Genomic DNA, 17342 nt, shown 5'->3' on the forward strand with positions numbered 1-17342 from the left:
CTTGCTAACTACAGCTAAAAATCTTGGACATAATATATAAAACAAACATAAGAAAACCCTGAAGTACAGAGAAGAAAGGCAGACCAGCTAGGGACCTTGGGACCAAAGGAACAAAATGGCAAAGTTCCCTGGGTTTTCTTTTGTTTTTTTTAATTAATTAATTAATTAATTAATTAATTATTGGCTACATTGTGTCTTCATTGCTGTGTGTGGGCTTTCCCTAGTTGTAGTGAGCAGGGGCTACTCTTCGGTATGGTGTGCAGGCTTCTCATTGTGGTGGCTTCTCTTGTTGTGGACCGCAGACTCTAGGTGCGCAGGCTTCAGTAGTTGTGGCGCACAGGCTCAGTAGTTATGGCTCACGGGCTATAAAGGGCAGGCTCAGTAGTTGTGGCGCATGAGCTTAGTTGCTCCACAGCATGTGGGATCTTCCTGAACTAGGGCTTGAACCTGTGTTCCCTGCATTAGCAGTCGGATTCTTAAACACTGTGCCACCCGGGAAGTCCCTCCCTGGGTTCTCTTTTGCCTCATGTATCTCAGACTGGTTACCAGAGAAACTGGCAACCAAGAAACATCAATGGACTCAGACAAACAAAACCCCAACAAAAGTCTGCTTTCATTAGTCAGAATACCAGGAAAAGGGCAACCTAGCAAGATAAAATACTTTTAGACATAGTTGTTCTACCCCAGTCAAAGACCATAGAAAAAAACCAAGGCCCCACCTCTACACTCACCATTAAAGGCTGAACGGGGAGTGTAGACTTCCACTCTTCACCAGACTATAATGAGCTGCCCCAACCTCCCTGGTAGGGTGGTGTCAAAGAAGGCCAAGTATGGAGCCAGGACTTTCATCCCCACAAGGAGGAACAGTCCCCATCCTCTACCATGTCAGCAGAGACCATGATGGGATCCTAGATTTTCACCCCTACCCAGCAATAAAGAGGACCGCTCCCCAGCCCCACTGTGGTGGTGTCATAGGAGGCCAAATGGAGAGTGAAGTCTCTCACCATTTCCTGAGTAATGAGGCCACACCCTCTCCCACAGTGTCATTGAGGCCATGTGGGGAGCAGTGTCGAGACACTGCTGCTCCTCCTAGCCAGGTTGGAATGAGTGGAGGTCTAGTGGAGAGCCAGCAGTACAATCACTCAGCAGTAATAAGGAAGTTATCCAACGTCTGGGTGCCAGGAGAGGCCAAGTGGGGAACCAGGACTTCCACTACCACCTGGCAGTAACAAGGGAGCACTCCCTTTCCCCACCAAAGCAGTGTCAGAGGAAGCCTAAGAATAAGATCTAAGTCCCATTATATAACAAAAATGCCTGGGTATCAATCCAAAATTACTCATTATACCAAGAACCAGGAAAACCTCAACTTGAATAAGAAAAGACAATCAGCAGGTGCCAACACGACACAGCTGCTGTACTTGTCTGAAGATTTAATGTAGCAATCATAAAAGTGCATCAGGGACTTCCCTGGTGGCGCACTGGTTAAGAATATGCCTGCCAATGCAGGGGACAAGGGTTTGATCCCTGGTCTGGGAAGATACCACAGGCCACGGAGCAACTAAGTCTGTGCACCACAACTACTGAGCCTGCGCTCTAGAGCCCACGAGCCACAACTAACTGATCCTGTGCACCACAACTACTGAGCCCACACACCGCAACTACTGAAGCCCGCACGCCTAGAGCCCGTGCTCTGCAACAAGAGAAGCCACTGCAATGAGAAGCCCGTGCACTACAACGAAGAGTAGCCCCTGCTCACCGCAACCAGAGAAAACCTGTGTGCAGCACTGAAGACCCAATGCAGCCAAAAAAAAAAAAAAAAAGCATCAATGACCAATTACAAACATACATGCTGGAAACAAATGAAACAAACTATCTCAGCAAAGAAAGAGAAAGCCTTAGCAAACAAGTAGAAGATTTTTTTTTTGAGAAAAGATAAATTGTTTATTTCTGTCTACAAAGCACAATATACATAATCATTATAATTTATAGATAGCTTAAGAAAAAAAAGGGTTCCTTAAATCCAGAAAAAAAGAACATTAAAACATTAACAGTAATCTAAAAAATAAAAAGTCACAACCATCCCTCATCAGTTCATTCCATCTTAGTAATGAATTCTTGTTCTAATCAATCATGGGTTAGTTGTCTCCTGATACCTGCTTTTTCACGAGAGTTCTGAAAGTCCTGATGCATTCCACAAGTAACAAGTAGAAGATTTAAAGAAGAACCAAATGGAAAATTTTAAACCAAAAATGTAATAATTAAAATTTTAAAACATAATGGATGGGTCCAAGAGCAGAATGGAATGCACAGACGAAAGAATCAGTGAACTTAAAAGTAGAACTGTAGAAATATGACACAATATGAACAAAAGAGAGAAAATAGACTATACGAACATGAACAGAAATACATGTAGTTTGGGGTCTTCTTGCTCTTTGTACTATCTTTGTACTCTCTGTGTCAATACTACCTTAGTATTGTTACCACTTTGGCTACACTCCTTCATATAATCCACTGTGTCTAGCAGGGTACACTGCTGTCAATAGGTGTAATAAATATCTTTGAATTAAAAAAAAATGAACAGAGCCTCAGAGACATGTGGAACTATAGTGAAAGATCTAATAGACATGTTTCCTCCCAGAAGAAGGAGGAGAAAGAGGGTTGGCTGAAAAGTACTCACAGAAATAAAGGATGAAATTTTCCCAAATTTGACAAAATATATAAACCTGCAGATTCAAGAAGCTGCACAAATTCCAAATATTGATAGAATAAATCCAAAGAAATCCATTCCAAGACACATCATAATCAAACTTCTAAAAATTAAAGACTAAGAACAAAATCTTGAAAGCAGCCTTGAGAGAAAAACAAACAAACAAACAAGCAAACACTAGCTATAGTGGAAAAACAAACAACAGCAGATTTCTTATGAGAAACCATGAAGGCCAGAAGAAAGTATACCTTACCATGGAATACTACTCTGCAATAAACAGGAATGAACTATTGATACATGCAACAGGTTGGTTGATCCTTAACGAAATTACACCGAGTGAAACAAGTCAATCTCAAAAGACTACATACTGTATGATTCCTTTTATATGACATTCTCAAAATGGCAAAATTATTGAGATGGAAAATGGATTAGTGGTTGCCAGGGATTAGGTAACAGGTGTGGGGAAGAGGGATTTGGCTGTGGCTATAAAAGGGCAACAACAGGGATCCTTGTGGTAATGTCATAAGAATCTACACATGTGATAAAACTGCATACACACATTGTACCAGTGTCACATTCCTGGTTTTGATATTGCACTATATTGGAAGAAACTGGATGAAGGATACATGGGACCTTTCTGTACTATCTTTGCAAATTCCTATGAATCTGTAATTATTCCAAAATTTAAAAAAGATCCATACTTTGACCCAATAATTCCACTAAAAAAAAATCTTACAAAAAATAATGGATGGGGCTTCCCTGGTGGCGCAGTGGTTGAGAGTCTGCCTGCCGATGCAGGGGACATGGGTTCATGCCCCGGTCTGGGAAGATCCCACATGCCGCGGGGTGGCTAGGCCTGTGAGCCATAGCCTCTGAGCCTGAGCGTTGGGAGCCTGTGCTCCGCAATGGGAGAGGCCACAACAGTGAGAGGCCCGCATACCGCAAAAAAAAAAGGATGCTCACAAATATTTACTTATAAAGATGTCTGTTTGTTACAGGACTATCAAGTAAAATTTTTCAAAACAATCCAACATCATGGGATTAAATAAAAATGGCATATCCACAATCACTGAAAATTATATCATAGACGTGCAAAAAGATTTTTGATACATTATTAAGTCTTTTTAAAAAGCAGATTATAAAACAGTATATAAATTAGTATTGCATTTTTATGAAAATATACATGCATACACAAACAAAAAAAGACAAACATAATCAGGTATTTATCATTTCTAGGTAGAAAGATTATAGTAATTTTACTTTTCTTTTTTTATGTCTTCCAAATTGTCAACAGTGAATAGGCATTATTAGACTGGGAATACAAAATATTTCACATAGAAAAATAATCAATAAAAATAAATTTATAACAATATTCACAAACATAAAATAAATGCAATTTAGAAAACTAAAAATGTGCAGTTTCATTTTATACTTAAGATTCTAACACAGATAAAAAGACACACACAAAACTGGCTAAAGTAATAGGGGAAAAATAATATGGATAGATGTCAGGGTAAAGATTTACCTGTATCACTATAAAAGGAAAAAAAAACCTTCTCTGAGCTACTTTTTCAAATGGAAATTTAGGATTACAGCAATATTGGATAAGTTTTCTTCCCTCTCCCTGCTGGCATCAAGCTCTCACTTCTCTTTGACCACATTTTTGTCATTTTTTTTAAAGTAACAGCACTACACTTGTAAACATAGGCAAGTGTTCCTTGACTAGGCCAAACCAGATTAGTCTTCTACTTCTCATAATTCATGTAAGAGTTTCAGTAAAACTTAATATAAGTTTATAGAATTTAAAAACATCCTAGCTAATGATACTGTTATGTTTTCCTCCTATGACTCTCTAGTGTCTAGTTTGTTGGTACCTCTCTTGTGGTATTTTAATAGTCTGCCTCTTGCAGCTACTTCTGTGTTTGTCTTATCTGTCCCACTAGATTGTGAGTCCCCCAAGTTCAGAGGCTATGTTGTATTCATCTTTATCTATCCTGATATGCCTACCAGAGCACACAGTTAATATTGTCTTGTTCCATTAGATGTGCAGTAAGATTATGAATACTTCAAATCAGAAATGTCAGCCTCTGTTCCTTTATAATCCCTACAAGTACAGTTTAGGTCTAGGCATAGTGATGGCTAATGTATACATGCTGATTTCAGCTTACTGAAACATCTTTAAGAAATATGTTGTAAGAGACATGATACATGAGAGTGGTGAGACAAAAATTTTGATACACACAAATAAAAGAACAGATAGATTAATTAGTCTCTAACTTTAGTCTCATAAAAAAGAAATACATTGAGGATTTATACACGGTAGAAATTCAGCAACTAGATTAAGAATTCGAAGGAAAAGTAAAGAGGAAAACTAGCAGTAAAGAAAATAAATTTTGTGAAGGTAAGTTTCCAATAAACTTAAAAAAATTAAAGAAAGAATCCTTGCAAAGGATCTTGGAACTAGACCTCTGTGAACTGGCTCTTTCAGTTTGTCCACTTAAAAGGAATAATAGGAGGACCTACAAGATGGCGGAGGAGTAAGATGCGGAGATCACCTTCCTCCTCACAAATACATAAAAATACATCTACATGTGGAACAACTCATACAGAACACCTACTGAACGCTGGCAGAAGGCCTCAGATCTCCCAAAAGGCAAGAAACTCCGCATGTACCTGGGTAGGCAAAAGAAAAAAGAAAAAACAGACACAAAAGAATAGGGATGTGGGCTTCCCCGGTGGCGCAGTGGTTGAGGGTCCGCCTGCCGATGCAGGGGATACGGATTTGTGCCCCGGTCCGGGAGGATCCCACATGCCGTGGAGCGGCTGGGCCTGTGAGCCATGGCCGCTGAGCCTGAGCATCCGGAGCCTGTGCTCTGCAGCGGGGGAGGCCACAGCAGTGAGAGGTCCGCATACCGCAAAAAAAAAAAAAAAAAAAGGGACGTGACCTGCACCTCTGGGAGGGAGCTGTGAAGGAGGAAAGGTTTCCACACACTAGAAGCCCCTTCGCGGGCGGAGACTGTGGGTGGCGGAGGGGGGAAGCTTCGGAGCCACGGAGGAGAGCGCAGCAACAGGGGTGCGGAGGGCAAAGCGGAGAGTTTCCCACACAGAGGATCGGTGCCAACCAGCACTCACCAGCCCGAGAGGCTTGTCTGCCCACCCGCAGGGGCGGGTGGGGGCTGGGAGCTGAGGCTCGGGCTCAGGGAGAGGACTGGGGTTGGTGGCGTGAACACAGCCTGAAGGGGGCTAGTGCGCCACAGCTAGCTGGAAGGGAGTCCAGGAAAAACTCTGGACCTGCCTAAGAGGCAAGAGACCATTGTTTCAGGATGCACGAGGAGAGGGGATTCCTTCCCTGTCTGCCCACAGAAGGCAGAGCACGGCTTAAACGAGCTCCAGAGACGGGCATGAGCTGCGGCTAACAGCTCGGACACCGGAGACGGGGACGAAACGCTAACGCTGCTGTTGCAGCCACCAAGAATCCTGTGTGCAAGCACAGGTCACTATCCACACACCACCGCACCACCCCGCGAGCCTGTGAAGCCCAACACAGCCAGGGTCCAGTGATCGAGTGACAACTTCCCCAGGAGAACACACGACTCAGGCTGGTGCAATGTTACTCTGGCCTCTGCTGCCACAGGCTCGCCCCGCATTCCAATTATAGCTACTGTACCCCTCCCTCCCTCCGGCCTGAGTGAGCCAGAGGCCCCTAATCAGCCGATGCTTTAACCCCGTCCTGTCTGGCGGGGGGGGGGGAACAGAAGCCTGAGGGCAGCCTACATGCAGAGGAGGGGCTAACTCCAAAGCTGAACCCCAGGAGTTGTGCAAACAAAGAAGAGAAAAGGAAATCTCTCCTTGCAGCCTCAGGAGCAGCAGATTAAATCCCCACAATCAACTTGAGGTACCTGCATCTGTGGAATACCTGAATAGACAAGGAATCAACCCAAAATTGAAGTGGTGGACTTTGGGAGCAATTGTAGACTTGGGGTTTGCTGCCTGCGACTGACTTGTTTCTGATTTTTATGTTTATCTTAGTATAGTTCTTAGCACTTGTTATCATTGGTGGATTTGTTTATTGGTTTCATTGCTCTCTCATTTTTATTAAGTACATTTTTATTTTTATTACTTTAGTTATTTGTTTTTACTTTATTATTATGTTTTTCTTTCTCTTTTTCTCCCTTTTCTTCTGAGCTGTGTGGCTGACAGGGTCTTGGTGCTCCAGCCTGGTGTCAGGCCTGAGCCTCTGATGTGGGAGAGCCGAATTTACGGCACTGGACCACCAGAGACCTCCCAGCTCCATGTAATATTAATCAGTGAGAGCTTTCCCAGAGATCTAAGCCTAAAAGCTAAGACCCAGCTCCACCCAATGGCCAGCAAGGTCCAGTGCTGGACGCCTCATGCCAAACAACTGGCAAGACAGGAACACAACCCCACCCATGAACAGAGAGGCTGCCTAAAAGCATAATAAGTTCAGACACCCCCAAAGACACCACCGGATGCAGTCATGCCCCCCAAAAAGACAAGATCCAGCCTCATCCACCAGAACACAGACACCTGTCCCCTCCACCAGGAAGCCCACACAACCCACTGAACCAACCTTACCCACTTGGGGCAGACACCAAAAACAACAGGAACTACAAACCTGCAGACTACAAAAAAGAGACCCCAAACACAGTAAGTTAAGCAAAACGAGAAGACAGAGAAATACACAGCAGATGAAGGAGAAACGTAAAAACCCACCAGACCAAACAAATGAATAGGAAAAAGACAGTCTACCTGAAAAAGAATTCAGAGTAATGTTAGTAAACATGATCCAAAATCTTGGAAAAAAGAATGGAGAAAATACAAGGAACATTTAACAGGGAACTAGAAGAACTACAGAGCAAACAAACAAGGATGAACAACACCATAAATGAAATTTAAAATTCTCTAGAAGGAATTAATAGCAGAATAACTGAGGCAGAAGACCTGATAAGTGAACTGGAAGATAAACTAGTGGAAAAAATTACCACAGAGCAGAATAAAGAATGAAAAGAATTGAGAACAGTCTCAGAGACCTATGGGACAATATTAAACGCACCAACATTCAAATTATAGGGGTCCCAAAAGAAGAAGAAGAGAAAAAGAAAGTGTCTGAGAAAATACTGGAAGAAATTATAGCTGAAAACTTTCCTAACATGGGAAAGGAAATAGTCAATCAAGTCCAGGAAGTGCGGAGGGTCCCATACAGGATAAATCCAAGGAGAAACATGCCAAGACAAATTATAATCAAAATATCAAAAATTAAATACAAAAAAATATTAAAAGCAGCAAGGGAAAATCAACAAATAACATACAAGGGAATCCCCATAAGCTTAACAGCTGATCTTTCATCAGAAACTTTGCAAGCCAGAAGGGAGTGGCAGGACATATTTAAAGTGATGAAAGGGAAAAACCTACAACCAAGATTACTCTACCCAGCAAGGATCTCATTCAGATTTAATTGAGAAATCAAAACCTTTACAAACAAGCAAAAGCTAAGAGAATTCAGCACCACAAAACCAGCTCTACAACAAATGCTAAAGGAACTTCTCTAGGCAGGAAACACAAGAGAAGGAAAAGACCTACAAAAACAAACCCAAAATAATTAAGAAAATGGTAATAGGAACATACATATTGATAATTACCTTCAATCTAAATGGATTAAATGCTCCAACCAAAAGACACAGAGTAGCTGAATGGATACAAAAACTAGACCCATATGTAGGCTGTCTACAAGACTCCCACTTTAGACCTAGGGACACATACAGACTGAAAGTGACAGGATGGGAAAAGATATTCCATGCAAAAGGAAATGAAAAGAAAGCTGGAGTAGGAATTCTCATGTCAGACAAAATAGACTTTAAAATAAAGACTATTACAAAGGACACAGAGGACACTACATAATGATCAAGGGATCAATCCAAGAATATATAACAATTGTAAATATTTCTGCACCCAACATAGGAGCACCGCAATACATAAGGCAAATACTAACAGCCATAAAAGGGGAAATCAACAGTAACACAATACTACTAGGGGATTTTAACACCCCACTTTCACCAATGGACAGATCATCCAAATGAAAATAAATAAGGAAACACAAGCTTTAAATGACACATTAAACATGATGGACACTATAAAACCCTTAGAGGAAAATATAGGCAGAACACTCTATGACATAATCACACCAAGATCCTTTTTGACCCACCTCCTAGAGAAATGGAAATAAAAACAAAAATAAACAAATGGGACCTAATGAAACTTAAAAGCTTTTCCACAGCAAAGGAAACCATAAACAAGATGAAAAGACAACCCTCAAAATGGGAGAAAATATTTTCAAATGAAGTAACTGACAAAGGATTAATTTCCAAAATTTACAAGCAGCTCATGTAGCTCAATATCAAAAAAACAAACAACCCAATCACAAAATGGGCAGAAGACCTAAATAAACATTTCTCCAGACAAGATACATGGATTGCTTAAAAACACATGAAAGATGCTCAACATCACTAATCATTAGAGAAATGCAAATCAAAGCTATAGTGAGGTATCACCTCACACTGATCAGAATGGTCATCATCAAAAAACCTACGAACAGTAAATGCTGGAGAGGGTGTGGAGAAAAGGGAACACTCTTGCACTGTTGGTGGGAATAGAAATTGGTACAGCCACTATGGAGAACAGTATGGAAGTTCCTTAAAAAACTAAAAATAGAGCTACCATACAACCCAGCAATCCCAGTACTGGGCATATACCCTGAGAAAACCGTAATTCAAAAAAAGAGTCATGTATCACAATGTTTATTACAGCACTATTTACAATAGCCAGGACATGGAAGCAACCTAAGTGTCCATTGACAGATGAATGGATAAAGAAGATGTGGCACATATATACAATGGAATATTACTCGGCCATAAAAAGAAATGATATTGAGTCCTCTGTAGTGAGGTGGATAGACCTAGAGTCTATCATACAGAGTGAAGGAAGTCAGAAAGAGAAAAACAAATACCATATGCTAACACATATACATGGAATCTAAAAAAAAAAAAAAAAGGTTCTGATGAACTTAGAGGCAGGATAGGAATAAAGACGCAGAAGCAGAGAATGGACTTCAGGACATGGGGAGGGGGAAGGGTAAGCTGGGACAAAGTGAGAGAATAGCATTGACATATATACACTACCAAATGTAAAACAGATAGCTAGTGGGAAGCAGCCGCATAGCACAGGGAGATCAGCTGGGTGCTCTGTGACCCCCTAGTGGGGTGGTATAGGGAGGGTGGGAGGGGACACAAGAGGGAGGGGATATGGGGATATATGTATACATATAGCTGATTCACTTTGATATACAGTAGAAACGAACACAACATTGTAAACAATTATACTCCAATAAAGATGTTAAAAAAAAAAAAAAGAAAAAAAGAATTGGAAAGTCACAGAAATCCTTTCACCAGAGAGGTTAACAATGGTGCCTGTGAAGATTTAGCCATAGAAATGTTTAGAGGCAAGGGGAAGGTATGAAATGACTTACTGTATGAACATACACTGTTTGAACAAATACTGTGAATTAAAAATATATATATATATATGGCAAAACTCTATTAACAGAACCCTGAGAACGGTAACAACAGCTGTCCCCATTTACTTCCTAAACAAACACAAAAGACAAAATACCAGACTCTGTTGTGCTTACATGTGCCTTTCATGCATGTCATTGTTGAGGAACATAACTCAATGACCCGAACAGCAAAAGCTCCTGGTTCTTCTGCTGGCACTGTCAAAATGGAAATCTAAAAAGCAGAAACAAAATATCAGACATAGCTGTTAGATCTCATTTTCATTTTTCTATCATTAGAGTGTAATTAACTTCCAAACTGAGTGTCTTTTTTCAAACTCTCATTGGTGTTTGAAAAACATTGATCTGAAAGGATTGAATTTTAGAACACAGTTTGAAACATAAAGCATGCACATGTGTCCTAATGTCCAGTTTCTGCATTACTGATATATTTACATATGATATATATATTGCAGTACTTTAATTTGTAGACAATAAATATTTCAAATATCTTTAATATTTATTACATCCTTCACTTACTACATATTTTCAAAGGATATGATTAATTACTTCTGAGTTGTATGTACTTCACTGTTTGAAATCAGAGCACATTAAATTAATTTTGATCATTCATATTGGCTAAAAATAGCAGTTATAGAGCACTAAAAATTTAAAATGTTATGAATTGCAAAGAAATTGAAATAAGCAAAGTATATGTCAAAATATACCAAAGTACAGCTAAACATATACCAAAATGTTTCAAAATGAATGGCTTCAAAGTAATTTAAGGACTCCATTAATATGTAGTATGCTGCCCTAGGCACCACTCATATGCTATATGGCTTTATATTTAAAAGACTTTAAATAACCATCAGGTCAGTGTTTCTCTACAGAACCAAAAGCTTCAATATTAATTCTCAATTTAATCTTCAATCTGAGGAAACTATATCATTTTATATAGGAAACATTGCCAAAAAGTAAAGCCCCATTTGTACTTTTACCTGTGAGCATTATGCTTAGATTTTTGACTGGCAATGTCACACTGATAGCCTACCGAGGAAATGCCTACAAGTTCTGAAACTAGACATTATTTTGATAATCATGACTATCTTACTATCATTACCTGTATATACATTTTGGGTTTCACAATGTCTCAAAAATTGTGTTCTCAATATTCCTCTTAACTCCTTTTGCTGCTGTCTATGATAAAAAGTGTTGTACTTTAACATTAAAGAGAGAGGAACCACTAAAACATGGATTTAATGTCATGATAATTACCAAATGACTATGACTAAAAAACATGTGTATAACTGGAAAGGTATCTTAAGGACTGTATCAACACGTAAGTACTTCTTTTGTTTCCTACAACTATCATCTATATTTTTTTAAAAATTGAGATATAATCAGTGACCCCCTACCACAGTGCCTTCTGTCTGAACCCTGAGGATGTAACTGTCTTAAATCTCAGAGAGATTATAACAGCCATCAAAAGATAATTCCTTCAACACTTTAATACCACTTCCATAAAATTTATCTAGACCGACACCTACTCTTTCCTCGAAGTCTCATCATTTTATTTGTGCTTCAAAATTTAAAAAGGGGAAAAAAACTGATATAGGAAACAAAAAAAGGCAGGCCAGGTGTACATTTTAGATTGCTCTCTCTGATGGCTGTATGGAGGATAGATTTATAGGAGACAAGATGAGATGCAGGGTGACCAGTTAGAAGGAAGAGGTGATGAGTTCCAAAACTGGAGCAGTGAGAATAAGGATCAAGAGGAAAAGCAGACTGGAGCAACTTCTAGGATGTACAGTGACAAGAACCTGGAGGCTCATGAGATGTCAGAGGTAGGAGGAAGAAGTTGTCGTTGGAAGGATGTAAGTGCTTTCATGGAAGTAGGAAGTGATGGATGAGTAGTTTGGAGAGGGAAGACGGTGAGTTCAGCTCTGAGTATATTCAGTTTGAGGAGTCCCTGGGACAGATGTCCAGTAGGAAATTTGGCCTGTGGGCCAAAAGTCCTGGGAGATATACAAGTGGAAGGCTGTCACCAACTTTTATGCAGAGTTGGAACCAGGAGAGTACATGGAGTCAAGCAGCAAGTGTGCAAAGAGTAACAGATATGGTGGGCTGAGCTGAGAACCCCGAGGAGGCCCAATATTTAAGAGGAGGATAGAGCCCACAGAGGAGGCAAGAGAGGGAATAGCCAGAGAGTTATGAGGAAAACCAGGAGAACACAGTGTCATGGAAGCCAAAGGAGTAGAGAGTTTCAAGAGAAAGGGAATAATCAACACTCTCAAATATACCAGAAAATACCTAGTAAACAAAACCCCAAAAACGCCCTGTGGTCTTGACTAGTACAAAGTTATTAATAAACTTACCAAGAGAAACTATGGTAGGAATGTGAGGGTAGAAGCCAGGTTGGTCTAGAAATGAATGAGATGTAAGGAGCTGGAGGCAGCAAGTAGAGATACCATCTCAAAAATATTGACAGGAGCAGGGGAGAGATTGGATACTAGCTACAGATGGGGGAAGACTCAACGGAGCATTTTTCTGTTTGCCTTATTATTTTAATTTTTGGAACAGAAAATGCTAATACCTGTGTATAGGTTGAGGGGAAGGTACCAATAGTGGGGAGAGGCTGAAAATGTAGGAGAGAGAGCAGGCATACAGGGTGGTGTGGGTGCATGTGTGTGTCAAGGGTGCTGGTGAAAGGGCTTGGCCTTGGACAAGGAGGGGAGACCCCTCATTAGTCTCTGTGCTGGTGTACATAAGTTGTGGGTGGTTGGGCAGGAGGTCAAAGGGCACTGTGCTTAGTAGGTGTCCTTACTTTTCTCAGCAAAGTGATGGGGGAGAGTGAGAGGGCTAAAGGTGGGTAAAATAGTGAAAAGTTGAACTAGGCTCTGAGGGGAGAGGGCACTGTCTGAGCCAGTGAGGAGGTAACTGGTGGTGGGTACTGAGGGTCCTGCTGGGTGAGGTTGGTGCCCCCAGTACTGTGGTGGCGCCAGTCTGTCTGGTTGTACTGTTTTCCCAATCAGCCCTTAGTGATCCAGGTGTAGATCCCAGCTTCATCCAGGGATGGGACTTTCCTCTGTGGGTGCAGATGAAGAACATGGCTACACAGGAATTGAAGGTGTTGGAGAAAGAGCAGTTCAGAAGATCCACCATGTGGTCTAGGACACAGAAAAGGAAGAGGGCAGAAGGGAGCTGGTAATCCCGGAGGAAACAGAGGGAACAAGGAATTGTAGGTCTCTTTTAATAGGTCAATGAGTAGGCTGGGTGGGGGTAAGAGAATGAAAAAGCTGGAAGGATCATAGCGGATTAATGCCACTGTAAATCCATGACCTCCAGACTCAACTGGACCCCTCAACACTGCCCAGCCATCTGACCACGAGACAGGTCACTCTCCACGGTGATTATTTTACACCCTTCCATGAGCTTTGACACATCCCCACACTCACACCCCCATTCTCAGGAGGTAACCTCACCTTGTAATTTAAAAAGTAAATAGAACCCATCAGATGGGAACCCCCAAACCTACAAATTCTCCTGCATTCACCCTCTTATTTCAAAGTGTCTCACATCCCATCTAAGGGCAATGTTTTTTACCTGTTCTCTGAATCCCATCCTCCCCAGCCTTTACTGGACCTTGCTGCATCAATTATCCTCCTTTTCTCCTGTGAATCTTCAACCTCTCCCTCTCTACTGGCCCCAACCCCATCAGTTGAAATATACTCTAATACAGGGGGCCCCAACCCCCGGGCCACGGATGGGTACCGGTGTCTGTGGCCTGTTAAGAACCGGGCCTCACAGCAGGAGGTGAGCGGCAGGCAAGAGAGTGAAGCTTCATCTGTATTTACAGCCGTTCCCCATTGCTCGCATTACCACTTGAGCTCCGCCTCCTATCAAATCAGTGGTGGCATTAGATTCTCATAGGAGCGCGAACCCTATTGTGAACTGCGCATGCGAGGGATCTAGGTTACACATTCCTTATGAGAATCTAATGCCTGATGATCTGAGGTGGAGCTGAAGCGGTGATGCTAGCACTGGTGAGCGGCTGCAAATACAGATTATCATTAGCAGAGAGGTTTGACTGCACAGAGACCATAATAAATCAATTGCTTGCAAACTCATATCAAAACCTTATCAGTGAGTCGCAAGTGAAAACAAGTTCAGGGCCCCCACTGATTCTGCCATATGGTGAATTGTATAATTATTTCATTATATATTACAATGTAATAATAATAGAAATAAAGTGCACAATAAATGTAATGCACTTGAATCATCCCAAAACTATCCCCCCAACCCCGGTCCATGGAAGAACTGTCTTCCATGAAACTGGTCCCTGGTGTCAAAAGTGTTGGGGACCGCTGCTCTAATACTTTAAAGAAATGCCCTCTTCGTTTCCACATCCCTCTGCAGGAATCACTTCTTCCCTCTTACTCTTCCCAGCTTAGCTTCTTCAGAAGCATCTGTTTGCTCTCTTCACTTTTCTGCTTTTGTCACTCTTCGACCTGTTCACAAAGCTTATGGTTTACTGGGAGCTACAGACAAGTAAACTGGCAACTACAGGACAGTGTGATGAGTGCTATGATTTTACCACTTTTTGCTCACACCTGTCACACTGTACTGTCGTTGCTATTTATCTGTCTGTATCTGTATCCTCTAGACTGAAAGCTATGAGGGCACAGATGCTATCATGGTCAGCACTATCTCCTCAGAACGCAGCACACTGGCTGGCATGTCGAAGGCACTCATTGTCTGCTGAATGATTAAATGAAAGAATTTGCACTCACTCGTAAAATTAACATATTTGCTTTATATAATACAAAGCTTCCAACTTAAGGAAATTTTGGAACCTGTTATTAGCAGTAGCATACAGTATAGGTCTGACAGTCACACTTACTGAGTAAGCTGATTTTATCAGTCCTGTAAACTGTGGTCAGAAGGAGAAGGTGGCATACTTCTGGAATTTAAGTGTTCAAACTGAGGAAAAACCACAGGTATAAAGACATTTCTATCGAATCAGGGGTTATGAGGAGGAAGGGGGTACCGCAATGAACCATGGTGATGAGGAAATGTCAGAACTGAAAATGTGTGCTGGTATTCATTCACACCGGGCCCCTAATGGTGAGCTTACCACCACTGCTGTAGGATTGGTTACCATAAAGCCTTTTCCTCCAAGATTTTTAAATGCTTCTAAATGCTTTTCTTCTCATAGTAATATACTTTCAATTTCATAGAAATAGCTGTAAAAAAAACTACGATGATTTCAATATTCCTAGAATAAATCTGTTATATAAGATGCAATTATTTGTTCCACTGAAAGGAAATCTTTAAGAAACCAAGATTATTACATAATTGCCATTATGTGTTTTTAAAATGCATTAAATGTATTAGTACATATTGGTTAATATATTTTATTTCACCAATATTAATTTATACATATTACCATGTAGATTAAGTTAGTAACATGTTATTAAAAAGTACAGGACTGGAATTACCTGTTGATCTGAATCTGTTTTTAGTACAGACCTATCCGTAATCAAGACTGCCCTGGAGATCTGCCTGTAATGCAGAAAACAGTTAATAAGTGACTCAGATTCCATGGATACATTTCATTTATATAGCTATACAACCACCAGAAGGTATGTTTCAAAGAACTGTTATAATAAAAGTGTCACCTCCCCAAACCAAATCAAGTTCTGCTTTAATCTTTTCTTGGCTGATGAAAGGAGGATGTGTGACCTGGAGACAGACCCCAGCTGATGCAAAGGAGTCAACATTAGGCTAGGCTCCTCCACAAAACCAGACCTTATAAGAGAACAGTGGTAAGACACTGAATATATCTTTGGTTTGGTATACATTTGTATCTTACTTGAAGAACAGAGTCATACAGAAGTGTCAATGTAATCACACAGATGAATTTCCCCAAGTTTCACCTTCCCTTGCAGAGTGGCTGGAGGGGTGCCTTACCTGTATTGCACATGCAAGCATGTGTTCTCAGAAAAGTAACTGTCTTCCACAAGGAAATGCTTAGAGATTATTCTCTGACCAAACTGATCTATGATTGCTTTACATCTACAAAGAAGATAAGCACAGCAAAATAATTCTCATTAATGATTACATAATTGAGAAAATGAACATAATCAGCTACCAATCTTGAATCTAAAACTAATGTCTTAAAAGACAAGATTTTAAAATTGCCTACAATTTCACATTTTTGACACAAAACTTCACTAAACTGCAGAATATACATTCTTGTTGTTATTTTGAAGTCTTTTAAACTATAAAATAGACTAGAACTTATTTATTTTGAATGCTTAATAATAAGAATAAAGCTAGGCCAAGTATTATTCTATAAGCTTTTCTAATGTTTAGGAACATAGAAGCTTTTTCTTTGTTTAGGAAACAGGCTTTTTTTTTTTTTTTCCTTAACAGATCTAAGAAGAGGGGGAGGAAAATTTGATTAAATATCTTATTATATAATTCACAGCCTATAAAAGTCACTAAAGGCTTTTTATTTTTCTGTTAAATGTCACTTTCTCTTTTGTTCAAGAATAGCTATCGTGTCCCATGTGTGATAATGTTTTAAACCAAAAAAACGGGATGGAGCTTCTTTTAATATCTGTTTCCACTTTACTCCAAAGGATGATCATATAAAGATTTCTTTCAAGTGCTGTTTCCAAATAAGGAAAACACTTATGCATGGACATTATCAGGTCTCTGTCATCTGATATGTGTTGGGAAAATGAATCATATAGAACCCTCCACTGACCTTATTTCAATGTGTCTAGATAAAAGGATGAAAATTAGAATCCATCTCCTTACAGTGCCACAAGTTATAAATGTACTTTATAGGGCTCATTATCCAAACTAATGGACTAAGGGAAACATCCTTGAAATGGACTTACAAGCACTGACAAAGCCAGTATGCAATATTTCAGGAACTATATGCAAATGCCTGCATGTTTTCTGTATCTTTTTATTATGGAAATAGCACAATTTACTTTTGTCACAGCTTTCCTTTCGGGACTAGAATTATTTTATTAGAAATACACTTATGTGTTG

The 17342-nt window shown here is 40.3% G+C and overlaps 1 protein-coding gene across 5 annotated transcripts in view; it reads right to left on the reverse strand.

Annotated features, from left to right (window-relative positions):
* Nucleotides 1-17342, reverse strand: part of CHM (CHM Rab escort protein) — a gene marked incomplete at both ends in the record, with an annotated part of 181278 nt that overhangs the window by 33339 nt on the left and 130597 nt on the right. For all 5 annotated transcript variants that reach the window (XM_079727338.1, XM_079727337.1, XM_079727334.1 and 2 more), the window contains 3 exons: nucleotides 10413-10509; nucleotides 15776-15839; nucleotides 16248-16352. In XM_079727338.1, the coding sequence (XP_079583464.1) occupies nucleotides 10413-10509; nucleotides 15776-15839; nucleotides 16248-16352 (266 nt within the window). The remainder of the gene's footprint in view (nucleotides 1-10412; nucleotides 10510-15775; nucleotides 15840-16247; nucleotides 16353-17342) is intronic.

Source organism: Hyperoodon ampullatus (assembly GCF_949752795.1).
Source record: "Hyperoodon ampullatus genome assembly, chromosome: X".
NCBI lineage: Eukaryota > Metazoa > Chordata > Mammalia > Artiodactyla > Ziphiidae > Hyperoodon > Hyperoodon ampullatus.